This window comes from Protopterus annectens, chromosome 14.part0 (assembly GCF_019279795.1).
Source record: "Protopterus annectens isolate FY-2018-M chromosome 14.part0, PAN1.0, whole genome shotgun sequence".
NCBI classification, from domain to species: domain Eukaryota; kingdom Metazoa; phylum Chordata; order Ceratodontiformes; family Protopteridae; genus Protopterus; species Protopterus annectens.
Window position 1 is genome coordinate 696,464,192 of NC_056748.1, and position 15,867 is coordinate 696,480,058.

At 42.5% G+C, this 15,867-nt stretch overlaps 1 protein-coding gene across 3 annotated transcripts in view; it reads right to left on the bottom strand.

Moving 5' to 3' along the window:
- Positions 1 to 11,344: 11,344 nt before the first annotated feature.
- DNAJC11 (DnaJ heat shock protein family (Hsp40) member C11) overlaps positions 11,345 to 15,867 on the bottom strand; it is a 1,614,167-nt gene continuing 1,609,644 nt past the window's right edge. For all 3 annotated transcript variants that reach the window (XM_044056434.1, XM_044056436.1, XM_044056435.1), the window contains one exon: positions 11,345 to 13,502. In XM_044056434.1, the coding sequence (XP_043912369.1) occupies positions 13,480 to 13,502 (23 nt within the window). In that variant the 3' untranslated portion in view covers positions 11,345 to 13,479. The remainder of the gene's footprint in view (positions 13,503 to 15,867) is intronic.

Consider the following 15,867-nt stretch of genomic DNA (forward strand, 5'->3'; position numbering starts at 1 on the left):
CCACCAATGGAATTCCTTTTGTAGGCAAGGCAAGACAGCAATCTGTGTGTCTAGACTGTGGCAATGCTGGGACCATACACTTTTTAGGTACCATTGTATTTTTCTCATATGTAGTCTTGCATTTGGTATGAGAAGGATGCAGGAGGCCATGTAACCCAAAGCCTGCAGGAATTTCCTTGCAGTTAGCTGAGTTATAGAAGCCAAGGTTTTGAAAGTGGAAGCCAGCTGTAGTTGTTTTTCGGATGTCAGGAATGCCATCTGGGTTGTTGTGTTTAAAAGAGCACCCAGAAAAGTTATCTGTTGTGTGGGGGTCAAATTTGACTTTTTTATGTTTACAGTGAATCCCAGGTACTTGAGAAGATTTTGAACAAATTCCAGGTGCAGGAGTAAAACATCCTTGCTGTCTGCTTGAATAAGGCAGTTGTCCAGATAAGGGTAAATTTGAATACCCTTGAGTCTGCAATAAGCTACTACTGGTGCCAGGCACTTGGTGAAGACCCTGGGCGCAGTAGACAAGCCAAAGGGCAGCACAGAGAATTGGTAATGTTTTGAGCCGGCCTTGAACCGGAGGTATTTTCTGCACTCATGTCTGATAGGGATGTGTAGGTAAGCCTCCTTTAAATCCAATGTCACCATCCATGCATTTTTGCTCAACATTGGCAGGAGCTGCTGCAGAGTAAGCATTTTGAACTTTGGTATCTCCAGGAAAGTATTTAAGACTGACAGATCCAGGATGGGTCTCCATGAGTTTTGCTTTCTGGGAACTAGACAGAGCCTTCAGTAAAAGCCCTGCCCCGTCTCTGATTGTGGAACCAGTTCTATGGCCCTCATAGCCATGAGGGATCCCACCTGGTTTAATGCCTCGGACCATTGGTGTTTTGGTAGGTCTGGCCATCCGTTTGGTCTTGGCAAGGTATGAAAGTGGAATTTGTAACCTCTTGAAACTACATCCAGAACCCACTTGTCTTGGGTTATGCAAGTCCAATTTTATTGAAAGAGAGAGAGTTTTCCTCCTAGAGGGGCATCCAGGAGAGAAGGTTCTGGAGCCATGCAGGGGGAGTCATTGAGCCTGTTTTCTATATAATTGAGGTCTGTCCTCTCCACCCCTGGAGGTGGAAGCACTCCATTGTCTAGGTGTGTAACAGGTCTGTGTTTGAGGCCTCCCTCTGGTGCGCCTATATCTATCCCTCTGAGACCTGTCCGAGCTGGGAAAAGACCAATTTTTTGTTGGCCAATTTCTGCTAAATCTAGGGGGCTGAACTTGTAAGAAATCCTTAACCGTTTGCATGGATTTTGCCTTATCCTCCATTTTCTTTATCACCTCTTCAGCCTTAGGCCCAAACAAAACATTATGCTGAACAGGAGCATCCAGTAACTTTGCTTTCACTTGATCAGGTAAGTTTTGTTCCTTTAACCAAGCATGTCTGTCTTCTAATGACTGTGCCAGAGGCAGTTGCCCTGCAAGAAGCCTCCAAGGCATCAAAACCACAGTGTAAACCATGCTTCTCCACTTGTTCAGTAGTATACATCAAATCATGTAATTCCTTATTATCTGCACATGCAGAAATGGTACCTAACTTTTGTTTCATAACAGACAGTAGAAATTGCTATTTTAGCATATGAAATTGGCAATTTAAAGCCCTAATCGATAAAGTAGCAGAAGTATACACTTTTTTGCCCCATCTCTCCAAAGCTCTGGAATCCTTATCTGTCGGAATAGGATTTTTAGTACAGGCAGCCTTAACCCCCTTAGGACCCTGAGAAATGGTTTCTGGATCAGCAGTAGGATTTTTGTAAAGGAACTGGTGGGAGTCAGGGACCCTGTAATATCTGTCGGGCTTAGCAGGGGCTGGAGGAAAGGAGTCAGGAGTTAAATTAGCCTCAGAAAAAGCATCATCCACAATATCCAAAATAGGAGGAATAGCCAGGGGGTCTATGTTGGGGAAGAAGAAGGAAATCCCTGAGCCTTCTCTTAGATTCCGAGTACTCCTGTCCCTCCCAGTGAAAATGTTCCCTCATGTCATGTAAAGTTTCCCCAAAAGAAAAATCCTCAGGGGGAGAAGCTGATGGAATAGATTCCTCAGCATCAGAATCCTCATGAGGGAAAGAATATTCCTGTTCAGAGGAAGACACTGAAGAAATAGATGCCTGATCAGAAGATTCATAATCCAACTCTTGCCTTGGCCTTTTGTCTGGAGGGGGATGTGAACCCCTAATCATGGTTAGCAAGTCCTCCGCCATTTTAAGTAACTGTTTCTGTGATTTGGGTCCCGGATCAGAAGAGGCCTGGGCTGGTTTCTTAGATTTAGATGGAGTCTTTGTCTTTGTCCTGGGTTTTGCCTTTATCAAAAGCTGTGTAGGCCTGAAAACCCCCTCGGAAGCTGGTACCTGCACAGCGGCTCCGGACCCATCCGAGGGAGCATTGTCCGAAGGTCCTGCAGCAGGAGTGCTCAAAGGCCTAGTTGGCTCCTCGTGGGAGTCCTTTTCGGCTATCGGTTCTGAAATGGCCGAAGACAGGGGCTGCGAAAGCGCCTCACTGACGATGGCTGAACCTGAAGCTGGCTCTGGTTGTGTAACGTAGTCTGATTTGGACCTCGGAGGCCTGTCCTTATCCTTGCGTCGTTTGTAAACTCCGGTAGTCGGAAGCGTGTCAGACGACATTTTATAATTAAATCGCCTACCAAAGTAGTGAAAAGCAAAATCGTACCTCCGCTTAATCGTACGTTGGTTAAATTTAGCACAAAACCGACAACTAGCTACGTCGTGGTCAGGGCCTAAACAAGGAATACAGTAAGAATGGAAATCCTTATGAGGTATTTGCTTCCCACAAGAAATGCAGTTATTAACTTTTTCTAACATCGGACTGGAGCAAGAAAAAAGTTTCCCCAACGGGGTACTTAGCTTTGAGAAGAAGAAGTAAGTCTTCGGACTGAAGCACGAAAAAGTATCAGGAGTCAGCTGACCGGCACTTGCGAACTGCTTTCACCGCACGGCAAGAAAGACTGGAGAACATGGCGTCAGCTGGCAGCTTTGTACTCCTGGCGCTCTGACGTCAGGGAGCATGACTGAACAGCCGACGCCGGACCCAGACTTTGGGATTCTGGCCGACCGAGGACTGCCTGCCGGCAGGAAGAACCCTACAGTGATGACTGCAACACTGAAACACGATGAACATTCCTGTAATATCGGTCAGGCTTAACAGGAGCTGGGGGTAAGGAGTCAGGGGTCAGACTAGACTCCGAAAACACATCATCTACAATGTCTAACACAGGTGGAATAGCTAGAGGCCTGTGCTGAGGTAGTGAAAGAAAATCCCTGAGCCTCTTTTTAGATTCTGAAAAATCTTGGCTCTCCCTGTGGAAATGCTCCCTCATGGTATGCAAGGTTTCCCCAAAGGAATAGTCCTCAGGAGGAGATTCTGAAGGTATAGATTTCTTCAGCATCAGAATCCTCATTGGGGGGGGGGGGGGGGGATATTCCTGATTAGAAGAGGAATCAGAAGAAATAGAAACCTGATCTGAAGATTCATAGTCAGTGTCTTGCCTAGGCCTCCTATCAGGAGGGGGATGAGAACCCCTGATCAAGGTAATCAAGTCTTCGGCCATTTTGAGCATCTGTTTTTTGGGCATAGAGGTCTGTCCACGTGGCTCTTGAGTTTGTTTCTTTGCTTTAGAAGGTGCTTTAGTCTTTGCCTTTGAAGCTGAAGTAGTTTTAATGTAAAGATGTTTAGGTCTGAATACATCCTCAGAAGCCAGTACCTGCTCAGCGGCTCCGGACCCATCTGAGGGATTAGCGTCCGAGGCTCCAATACCTTGAGTATCCAGCGGCATGGCAGACTCCACTTGGGAGTCGGTGGCGGCCTGCGACTCTAAAGTAGCGGGCGTCAGGGGCTGCGAAAGCGCCTCACTGAGAACCGGCGAACCAGCGACTGGCTTAGGAGAAGCTTCGTCGTCTGTTTTGGGCCTCAGTTGTTTTTCTCTATCCTTTTCTTTGCGTTTTTTGTAAACTCCGGAAGTCGGATGGCTATCCGACGGCATTTCAGTATAATTAAACCGGCGTCCAAAAAAGTTTAAAGCAAAATCATACCGACGCTTAATAGTGCATTGGTTAAATCTAGCACAAAACCAACAACCAGTAACTTTGTGATCAGGGCCTAGGCAAGGAATACAGTAAGAATGAAAATCCTTATGATGTATTTGCTTTCCACAAGAAATACAATTATTAACTTTTTCTGACATCAGTCTGGAGCAAGAAAAAAGTTTCCCCAACGAGGTACTTAGCTTTATTGAAGACTTCGGATCTGAAACTCAAACTCGAAAATCTCAGGAGTTAGCCGACTGGCACTTGCGAACTGCTTCTGCATCGGGCACTGCGCGGCAAGAAAGACTGAAGAAAATGGCGTCGGCTGCTTCTTTTATACACCTGACGTCAGGGAAGGGGCGACAGCAGCCGACACAGGACCCAAGACTTTGGAATTCAGGCCGGCTGAGGGCAAGCTGCCAGCAGGATTACCCAAATGTAATGACTGCAACAGTGAAACACGAAGAACATAGTACAGTTGTGTACACATACCATAAATGTAGATGTTCGAGTGTATTCACTGTTGCAGTCATCACATTTGGGTTATCTGCTTGCAGTAGCCCTCAGTCGGCCTGATTAACAAAGTCTTGGGTCCTGCGTCAGCTGCTGTCCCTTCTTCCGTCAGGGGTATAAAACATGCAGCCGACGCCATTACAACAGTTTTTCTTGCCCCAGATGTCAGGTGCCCCCTAATGGGAAGCAATGAATTCTACAAATAAACAAGGATATACCTCCAACAAAAAATCAAATACACCAAAAAAGCTTTTGAGCATAGTAAAGGAGAGCACAGTTATAGCCAAAAGAAGTAAGGGGCTGGAGGGAGCGTAACCAGGACTGCAACAGTGAATACACTCGAACATCTACATTTATGGTAAGTGTACACAACTGTACTATGTTCTTCGTGTTTCACTTTTGCAGTCATCACATTTGGGTAGACTCCCAAAGCTAAGGATGGGAGGAGGAATTCAGATAGCATTAGGACCAGCAAGACTGCAGTGGTAAAGCCAACTTTGGATTTAGAGAAAATTGGCAGATGGTTAATGCTTGGTGAAAGTATGTACAGAACTCCAGGTAGCAGCTTCTAGGATGTCCCTGGTAGGGATGCCTCTGAGAAAGGCTGTAGAGATAGATGCAGCCCTGGTTGAGTGGGGTCTGATCCCCTGTGGGATAGGTTTTCCATGGTGTATGTAGCAGAAATTAATGCAATGGCCTATCCATTTGGAAATGGTTTGCTTTGAAATAGCCTTCCCCTCTGCCCCTGCAGCAAATGCCACCAGCAGTTCAAATTTCCTTTTAGGTTTAGCTCTGTCCAAGTAGAATCTAAGTTGTCTGTGCACATCTAGGGAGTGCATAGGTTCATAGATAAGTACTAAGCTAGCTGCCCTTGCAAGCTTAGCCAATTATCCCTTGTGAGATTCAAGCCGTACACCTTGTGTTTGTAAGGCAAACGCCTTTACCATTAGGCCACCCTCCCATGCATTGCAGTATTCGTTCCCCTTTGTTCTGTGGATTAGGAAAGAAGGTTGGCAAATGAATGGGCTGATTAAGAGCTACACTGGATACCACCTTGGGCATAAAGGAGGGATTGGTCCTGAGGGACACCCTGTCTGCATGAAAGATGATGAAAGGCTCCACTGCCATATGGGCCTGTAATTCAGATACCCTTCTTGCTGAAGTGATTGCTAAAAGGAAAGCTGTTTTCCAAGAAAGGAATTTTAAGTCTGCAGTAGCAGCTGGCTCAAAAGGAGGAAGAGTGAGTTGCTCCAATACAAAATTAAGGTCCCAGGCTGGAGTTGGAGCTCTCCTGGGTGGTCGTACATTTTTGGCCCCTCTGAGGAACTGCTTGAGCAGTGGATAAGAGAAGAGGGGAGGGTTCTGTGTTATAATGAGCTGAAATAGCTGAGGCGTGAATTTTGATGGAGGAGAAAGACAGGCCCTTGTGAAGCATCTCAGTTAAGTATTGTAAAATCTGAGGTAAATTGGGCTCAGCTGTGCTCATCCCTTGAGATTGGTTCCAGGCACAAAATCTTTTCATTTTTGAGGATAAGATTTTCTAGTACTAGGCCTCCTTGCCTCTAAAATGATATCCATCATTGGTTTACTGAGGGATGGTAAAGGAGAAATTAGGTAATTAGCCAGGCTGCTAGGTTCAGTGTGTGAAGCTGAGGGTGCAGAATCTGGTTCTCCTGCTGAGACAATAGGGTAGAAGTCTGAGGCAGGTGACATGGGGCCAACAGTGACACACTGTGCAAGAGGGGGTACCAGTGTTGGCGTGGCCAGTCTGGTGCAATCAAAATTGTCCTTGGTTTGTCTTGTTTGATCTTTAGTAGTACTTTGGAGAGCAGAGGCAGAGGAGGAAAGGCATAAACTGATAGGTTTTTCCAGCTGAAGGACAGAGCATCCACTTTCCAAGCTTGTTTGTGGGGAGTCCTTGTGCAAAATTTGTCCAGTTGATAGTTCTGGGGAAAGACAAACAAGGTCTATATCTGGGCTTCCCCATTTGCTTGTCAACATGTTGAAAATCGTTGGTTCCAGCTTCCACTTGTGTGGGTCCATGAGGCTTCTGCTTAGTTCATCTGCCAGTGTATTCAGTTTTCCTGGCAGGAATTGAACTTGTAGATACACTTGGTAGCTCAGGGCTGTGTTCCACAGTGCCATGGCTAGTCTGCATAGGGGGTAAGAATGTGTACCCCCCCCTGCTTGTTTATGTACCACATAACAGTGGTGTTGTCCAACTTTACCATTAATTGTCCTGGAAGAATGCGGTCCTTGAAGGCTGTCAGAGCATGCTGTACAGCTAACATTTCTTTTTGATTGATATGCATAAAGTGCATTTGACTTGGGTTCCATTTGCCCTGAATGCACTTCCCTGCCAGGTGAGCCCCCCATGCATAATCTGATGTGTCTGCTGTTAGGGTTTGGGTGGCAGGGGGTGGTGTGAATGGTAGTCCCATGTTTTGGTGGCAGGCCTCTGCCCACCAAAGAAACTCTAGGCTTAGGCAAGGTATGATAGGAATCATTGCTTTTAGATCCTGAGAATGTTGACACCATAGGCTTTTTAGATACCATTGTAGTTTCCTCATATGCAGTCTTGCATATGGAATCAGAAAAATGCAGGAGGCCATTAACCCCAAGGCTTGTAGTATTTGCCTCGCAGATAGGGTTTTTGTGGCCACTTGTTTGAAGTAGGTTGTCAAATTAATTTGTTTCTCTGGCGTGAGAAAAGCCATCTGGGAAGTTGTATTCAAGCTTGCTCCCAGGAATATGATTTTTTGACAGGGTACCAGGTGTGATTTCTTTTCGTTTATGGTGTACCCCAGACAAGTTAGCACCCTTTGTACAAAGGCCAGATGATTCAAAAGTATGTCCTGGATTTCTGTCTGAATTAAACAATCGTCCATGTATGGGTATATTTTAATATTTCTTTGCCTGCAAAATGAGATGACTGGGGCTAAGCACTTTGTGAATACCCTGGGCGCAGTAGATAAGCCAAAGGGTGGTGCAGAGAACTGGTAGTGATTGTAGCCTGCTTTAAAGCGTAGGTATCTTCTGCAAGATTCCCTGATTGGGATGTGCAGGTATGCTTCCTTTAAATCGAGTGTTACCATCCAGGCATCTTTTCCTAGCATATGGAGCAACTAGTGAAGAGTCAGCATCTTGAATTTTGGAATCACCAAAAAGGTGTTTAGAGTAGACAGATCCAGAAGAGGACACCAAGAATTGTCTTTTCTGGGTACCAGGAAAAGTCTTGAGTAGAAACCTTGTCCTTTTTCCTCTTCTGGTACAGTTTGAATAGCCTTTATGTTTAAAAGAGACAGTATTTGCTTTTGAGCCTCTGCCCACTGAATTGGGAGTAGATCTGGCCAACCTTTGATGCTAGTAATGTGTGGAAGTGAAATCTGTATCCTTGGGACACTATATTTAAAACCCATTTGTCCTGGGTAATGAGTTCCTAGGTTTTGGCCTGCAGACCAATCTTTCCGCCTAAAGGAGCATTCAGTTGAGAAGTGCTTGGAAATTTTAAAATCAAGTCATTGAGACAGTTTTCCATATGGGGGAGTCTTACTGCTCCCAGGTTTGGAAGTGGAAGCCCCCAAATGCTTAGTCTTGTGCGTACCCTGGGACTGAAACCTGGGATTTCTGTTGTATCTGGGTTTGGATTGAGAAGGCCTGGAAGGAGGTGGAAAGGACCAATTCTTAGAGGGTCAATGCCTACTAAATCTTGGAGGCTGAACTTGTACGAAATCTTTAACAGTTTGCATAGATTTAGCTTTATCAGCTTTGCTGCCAAAAAGGCGGTCCTGATTTAAGGTAGCATCCAACAGTTTAGCTTTAACATGATCAGGCAAAGATTGCTCCTTAAGTCAAGCATGCCTTCTGAGTACAGACCCAGTGACAGCAGCCCTGCAAGAGGCCTCTAAAGAATCAAACCCACATTGCAAAGTATGTTTTCCAACCTGTTCAGCAGAATGCATTAAATCCTGTAATTCCTTATTTTCAGCACAGTCAGGAATCAACATTATTTTCTGTTTAAGCAATCCAGTAATATGTTGTTGATACTTTAACATATGAAACTGACAGTTTAAGGCCCTAATGGCCAAGGTTGCAGAAGTATAAACCTTCTTACCCCATCTATCCAGCACCCTGGAGTCTCTATCAGAAGGGGTAGGGTTTTTGGCAGTAGAGGCCTTAATGCCCTTGGGTCCCTGTGAAATAGTCACTGGATCCGCAACAGGATTTTTAAAAAGGAACTTGTGAGAATCAGGAACCCTGTAGTATCTGTCAGGTTTTCTGGGAGCAGGAGGCAAAGAATCGAGGGCCAATCTAGATTCCAAAAAGGCATCATCAACAATGTCTAGTACAGGAGGTGTAGCTAAAGGCCTATGCTGAGGCAAGAGTAAGAAATCCCTAAGCCTCTTTATCGAATCAGAAAAATCCTGGCTTTCCCAGTGGAAATGCTCCCTTAGAGTGTGCAAGGTTTCACCAAAAGAAAAATCCTCTGGAGGGGAAGCAGAAGGAAGAGTCCTCTGCATCAGAATCCTCATAAGTAGATAAAGGTAAATCCAGATTGTCAGAAGAATCAGAAAAGTCAGAATCCTGGTCAGAAGATTCATAAACAATTTCAGTCCTAGGTCTCTTAGAAGAGGGAGGTTGGCTTACCCTGATTAAAGTTATAAGATCTTCAGCCATTCTTAGTATTTGTTTTTTTAGGCATAGAGGCCTGAGCATGTGGCTTGGGTGTCGGTTTTCTGGGCATGGTTCGAGATTTAGGCCTTAAAGTAGGAGGCGTTGATTTAATATGCAAGTCCGTAGGCCTGAATACACCCTCAGAAGCTGGTGCCTGAACAGCGGCGCCAGACCCATCCATGGTAGAGACATCCGCAGGTGCCACAGTTGAAGCATCTCGCGGCATACCGGACTCCAAATGGGTCTCAGTAGAGGTCGGCGAATCAGAAGTAGCGGGTATCAGGGGCTGTGAAAGCGCCTCACTGAGTACCGGCGACTGGCTTAGGAGAAGTGTCATCGGCAGCCTTGGACCTAGGCGGCCTGTCTCTGTCTTTATCCTTGCATTTTTTTTGGAATTCCAGTAGTCAGATGGCTTACCGACATTTCTGGTTAATTGAAACGAGAATTGAAATATTTAGAGGCGAAAATATACCGACAACAGATAGTGCATTGATTAAATAAAGCACAAAACCGACAGCAAGGTATGTTGTGGTCAGGGCCTAGGCAAGGAATACAGTACGAATGAAAATTGTTGTGAGGTATTTGCTTTCCACAAGAAATGCAATTATTAACCTTTACTGACATCGGAAGGAGCAAGAAAAAGTTTCCCCAACGGGGTACTTAGCTTTAGTTGAAGACTTTGGTTCTGAAACTCGAAAATGAATGCGAACTGCTTCTGCTTCGGGCACCACATGGCAAGAATGACTGATGTAATGGCGTTGGCTGCATGTTTTATACCCCTGACGACCTGATGTCATGGAAGAAGGGACAGCAACCAACGCAGGACCCAAGACTTTGTTAATCAGGCCGACTGAGGGCTACTGCAAGCAGATAACCGCAACAGTGAAACACGAAGAACATCTACCACGTTGTTGTTTGGAGATGTCTGTTGATACCTTGAGTATCAAAAATATCACGCATAACTGGAGAATTATTAGTAGTCAAAGATGCAGGACAAGCATTAGGCAATGTGCTATTACTTGTCAACTAAAGTTTATAGTATCAAACAGCTTTAAGACAAAAATGATAATAAAATTCCCATTAGTAATATTATTACCAATAAAAGCAAAGGAACTTATAAATGTAATGGTTGCACCAGTTGTAGATACATTTATGAAGGTTCTTTTGTGATGTTACCTCATTTGAATAATACTATTTATTTTAAGTTTAATTATGGATGTGGTTCTATTGGTGTGATTTATTTTGCCCAATGTTCGGATTGTGAATCATTTTATGTAGGCATGACTACTAGACACCTACAGGATAGGATACAAGAACACTTAAGGGCTATAAAGAGAAGGGGTGAAAATAATGCCCTGTATAAACATTCTAAGCTGTGTACTAATTTTAATAAGTTCTTATTTACTGTCCTTGAACAGGTTGGTTTAGATAAAAGAGGAGGTAATTTTAAAAATCAAACAGAAACTAAAGAAGTTGGCAGATAAAATTAAGGGCAGAAGTTTTACAAGGTTTAAATGAACACATCAATATTAAGTGTTTTTTAAAAAACAGGAAATTAAATGGTTAATAGTATTTTAGCTTTAGCATTCTCTAATGGTTTGAGTGAATTTATTGGCTGATCATTATTAATTGGCTATATATTTTATGTTTAAATTGGATGGTAACTGCTTTCATTATTCTGATAAAGTGTTTCACGAAAGTGGAGATTAAACTTTTTACGCTAATCTAGTCTGTTAGTTCTTCTGTGGATTACAGTGAATTTTTTTGTTTTTGTTCAGAGTTCAAAGATCAGTTAGGACAGTAAATACACTAAATGATGCACGTTCTGTACATTAATGAAATTATAAACACCCCAGAGTTTTGAAGTTGTTAATCAGAAACCTTAATTCAGCACACTTGGTAGTAACATCTGTACACTGGGTTGGGTTCATCCAATTCTTGAGCTGCCAGTGCCTCGGTTGACATGGTATCGATTACATAAACACATCAGGCAAGAAGCCAGCAGTCAACAAATAAAGCCAAACAAAATCAAATTTACTCTACTGAAGTGCCCTGTCTGAAAAGAAAACTGCAGAGATCAACAAAACATATTTTAATATATTATGCATATGCTGAATTACATATATTACAAAATTTCCTTTTATACCAGTGTATTCTTGAATACATCTAGATTTTTCAGCAAACACTGAAAGAAGTTGAAATGAAAACGAGGAAATTTGAGACTTGCATCATGCAAAGGTTTGCATTTTATATACTGCTGAGGTTTCCTAAGCCAATGATCGTAACACATCCTTACAATGTACTACATTTTATCGTTTGTTATTACATTTCTCACATTTCATTGTTTAAAGCAAAGTCTGCATTTGCAATTTGGCTAAGCACCTTGTGCATCACTGGTAAACCGAAATAAGATCATATGGCTCAAGTGATCCTTATCTGTTGTTAAAACCTGGGTTTCTGTTGGTAGAGAACACGAGTAATTATTGGCTCTGACCTCCACTACTGTTCAGCATATCTCTCTCAATTGTCCCTGACTTTCAGGGATATCCCCAATTTTTGCTCAACATCTTGTTCTCCTAAAACTGGTGATTTTTTTAAGAAAAGGTGGTAAATAAACTCAATAAATAACATTATACAGATTTCTTTCACTTCAGAAAATGCATTTTGATTCATATACTTTTATTCCATCACCTTTCCAAGTTAGTAGTACCAATATTTAAAAAAAAATTCTGATTTTTGAACTTTGCCCCTGATCCAGGGTTAAGAAACTGGGGCTATGCTCCTTAGTTTCTTGCTGATTTGAAACGGACACTGACTTACTTACCTCATACCCAATATTACACAGTACTCAAGGACAAATAAAGTCATGAGATAGTTCTAAGTTCTAGAAAGTGCTGACACTGTCAGTACCCAGTTGCCAAGTGACTGATCTGTATATGGTGGTTAACTCTTGAGCGGTTTTAAATGTCTAAATGTGGACCTGTCAAGGGTAATACTGCACCTAAATCTGAGTGGAACTGCTGGACAATGTATTTAAGTATCAGTCTTGTAAGTGAAACAACTCCTCTGGTAACTTAACTTCTGATTGATTTAAGTGAAATGAACTGGTTATTTAATGGTACATAGTCCACTTACTATGGCATTTTCGCAGGACTTTATTGTTTTACTGCCAGTGGACTTCAGCTGAAGTATAATTTTTAGGCAAATATACAGCAGAATTTAGGGAACTTAAATCCTACTCTTACAATTTCCCAACAAAAACTACTCATGCCACATTAACACACCAACCAAATGCTGACTTTCTGCTTTAAAACTCACACCACAAATCACAGCACAGTGCTCTTTTTCAGATAAAAAGTATGACAGGTTTTTAGTAAGTGTATGCTTGGTTCTCTGGTTTGGGTCCTAGAAGGGGAGCCTTATGTGCAAAGTCTGCCTATTATCCCTGTGACTGTGGGTTTCTGCAGGGGTCTCCAGTTTTGTTTCACATCCCAGAAACTCTCTACATTGCCAATGGTTGTGTGCACAGTGAGCAGTGTGTGTGTGTGTGTGTGAAAAGACTCCAGCTCTCCCTTATGACCCTGAGTGGAATTGAGTGAGTACTGGAAAAAGTAACAAATGCCACAGCTTGCACTTCACAAATGTTCTGTGTATCACAGCACAGATACTGTGCAACATTTAAATAATGAGAACCATTTAAGCATTATACAAAACATAAATATGATAAAAAGAACCATAAAATATAAAATCATTTAGAGGACAACTCTACAGCAACCTACCTTTTTGTCTTTTTTTAACCACAATATGCTGTTACTTTGCAATGTTTACTTTACTGATGTAAGTAGGCTCAGCAGAAATTTTTTGGAGGGGGTGTGGGAGGATTTTAATTACTGTATATTCCATAGCTGTGGCCATGAAATATCTCGAGTCAGACCAACAAAAATAACCAAACAGATACATCAGTGCAGCATGTATAAAGTTATACAATTAACAAGATTTTCATTTTTATAGATATATATACACGCACTAAAACAGTCCCTTTAAATGTTGCCCTTTTGGGGAGATTCCTGGTGAACCTTTGAGGCAGGATGTAGTTTGGTTTTGATGGAAAATGTATAGGAACAAACTCCAGTGCCAAGGTTAAAAATGCAGTGTTCTCCTTTGTGTGAAATTCAGTCCAGTTAAAACTGAGTTCCTAGTGTTCCACAAACATCAATCTGTATCAATTCTGTGGGCTGCAGAAGCAAAAGAAAATTTTATTTTAAGTTGTAGCTCAGATAGAATTCTATTACACATCTCACATACCGTATTGCTGCATATATATCATACTACCAAATTTTACTCTCCATTTCTTCAAATAACACACTTTTTGAGGATTTAAAATATCTGATACTGCACAAAGTTGAGATATGCACACTAACGTTTAACATAATATTTTTGAAGAACATTTATAGTACACTTAGTAAAGGGATACTTAATAGACAGAACACATCTCTGCAGCTAGGTAGTGTATTCACAAACACACAGCACTTTAAGGAAAGATTTGAGCCGAAAACTCTAGTGAACTTTAAAACTCATCCTCCACTGCAGCTAAGTAGCTGCTTAACTTTTTCTCTGCTACTATACTGCACTGCTAAAGGAAAACATCTCTAAAAAGACCTGTAGGTAAATTACATACCATACTACAAACTATAGACACAAACAAGCGAACCTGCTACACACTGGAACTGTTGTCGTACGTTAGACTTTCACTCCCATGTACAGAGTACCAGTGTTCTGTTCTCTGATCCCCTCATTGTCAATTTACATTTGCCGAGTTCTGAAATGTGGTACCATCTTCCTTTAACTTTGAGAACAGCAATATCTACAGCGCATACAAATCTTGCATGTTGCTTTATTTACCTGGCTGACTTCAGCAAAGAAATTATGGGTAAACTTCAAACCTACCTTTGTCCCAGAAGCCTACACTCAACAAAGAAAGCCTTACTATCCACTCACAAAGCTAATAACTCAGCAGGGGAAGCCCTTTATTCAACGTGCATCCCCAAACAATGGAACTCACTACCTCTAAATAACAACCTGACCATTTTCAAAGATCAACTGAAAGACCATCTCAAGGATTCCTGGCCTCTCCCTTACCACCATATTGCTCTTGACAAACAAAATATTTCTTAGTAATAAACAGTGAGGATTCAATTGTAAATAAAATGTATATAGTCTAAGGCTCTCAGAACTATTGATCTGATATTGTTAATCCTCGTTCATTCCTTACGCCTGGGTTACCGGTTCCAACCTTGGAACTGAGTCGGCTATCTTCCAACCTCGCGACAGCCACAAACTCGAGCTAAACACTTGCCCACAATTCCCCTCTCCCTGTTACCTCAGATTTCGTTTGCCGCATCACCATTCGGTCGTGTAAAGCCACTTCTCTTGAGCTAAGTAAAACTTTCTTTGATAATACCTAATCGTATTACAACTTTTCTCAGTTGAATTCTTGTTAAATAGTTATCTCTTACCCTATCGCATCTAGCGACTCTCTTTTTTTTTTTCTAGCCTTTCTTTCTTCTTACTGTGAGGTAACTCCTTTACCATCGTTGGTAAAACCTTTATTTGCTTTTCCTAAGGGTATTTCTCGTACCATTGTGGTACCTTCTTCCTTTCTTTTTCTTCCTCCTATCTATCATGGCAGAGAAAAAAGGTAGTCCGGGATTTAAGAGATGTGTGGATTGTGGGCATGAATTGCCTATTTCGGACGCACATTTGTTGTGTGTTTACTGTTTGGGTGTGCCTCACTTGACTGTTGACCAGCCTTGTGGGATTTGTGCAAACTTTTCTAACAGGACTTTGGTGGAAAGGAAAAATAAACTGATCTTAAAGGGACTACTTAAATCTCTTAAAGGGACTACTTAAATCTTCTTTTACTGAGGCTATTTCTGGGTCGTAGGCTTCAACCCCTCCTAGTTCCCATAAGAAAAGGGACGAACATAAGAAGGCCAAGTCTCTTCCGTCGTCTCCTGCTGGGGTCCCCCAGGAACCGAAACCTAAGAAGGCCAAACTTTCTAGTTCAGAGTTGACTTCCTCGGCCTGAGGCTTTCTTTGCCTAGATCTTCTGCACCGAAGCCTTCGGCACCATCTGCTACTTCGGCACCGAGTATTGTGCCCTACACTCATCGGAACTGAGGGGTCCCTCAGTTCAGACTTCCTTACCAGCACCGACTATTTTTTCGATGCAGACCTTTACGGCGTCGATGACTGTTCTGACGCCCTCTCCTACTTCAGCTCCGGCACTTTACACGGCACAGACTATCCTCTCGGTACCGACCACCTCGTTTTCTGCACAGACTCTTTCGGCACCTAACATAGGGGAGAGTTTTGCTTTAAATAATTTTGTACGTAATTAAATAATAGGATTATTGGATAATTGATTGAATGAATGTATTATAAATATGGAGTGTGAAGTTTGTTCAGTATTCTCCTGTGAAGGCACCAGCCGAGACGTCAGAGGAATAAACGCTGTTTTGCTTCTTTTTTTGGGTCACTGGTTTGTGGTTTTTACTTTACTGGTTTTAGTTTGTGGTTTAATTGGTGTTGGTTAGATGG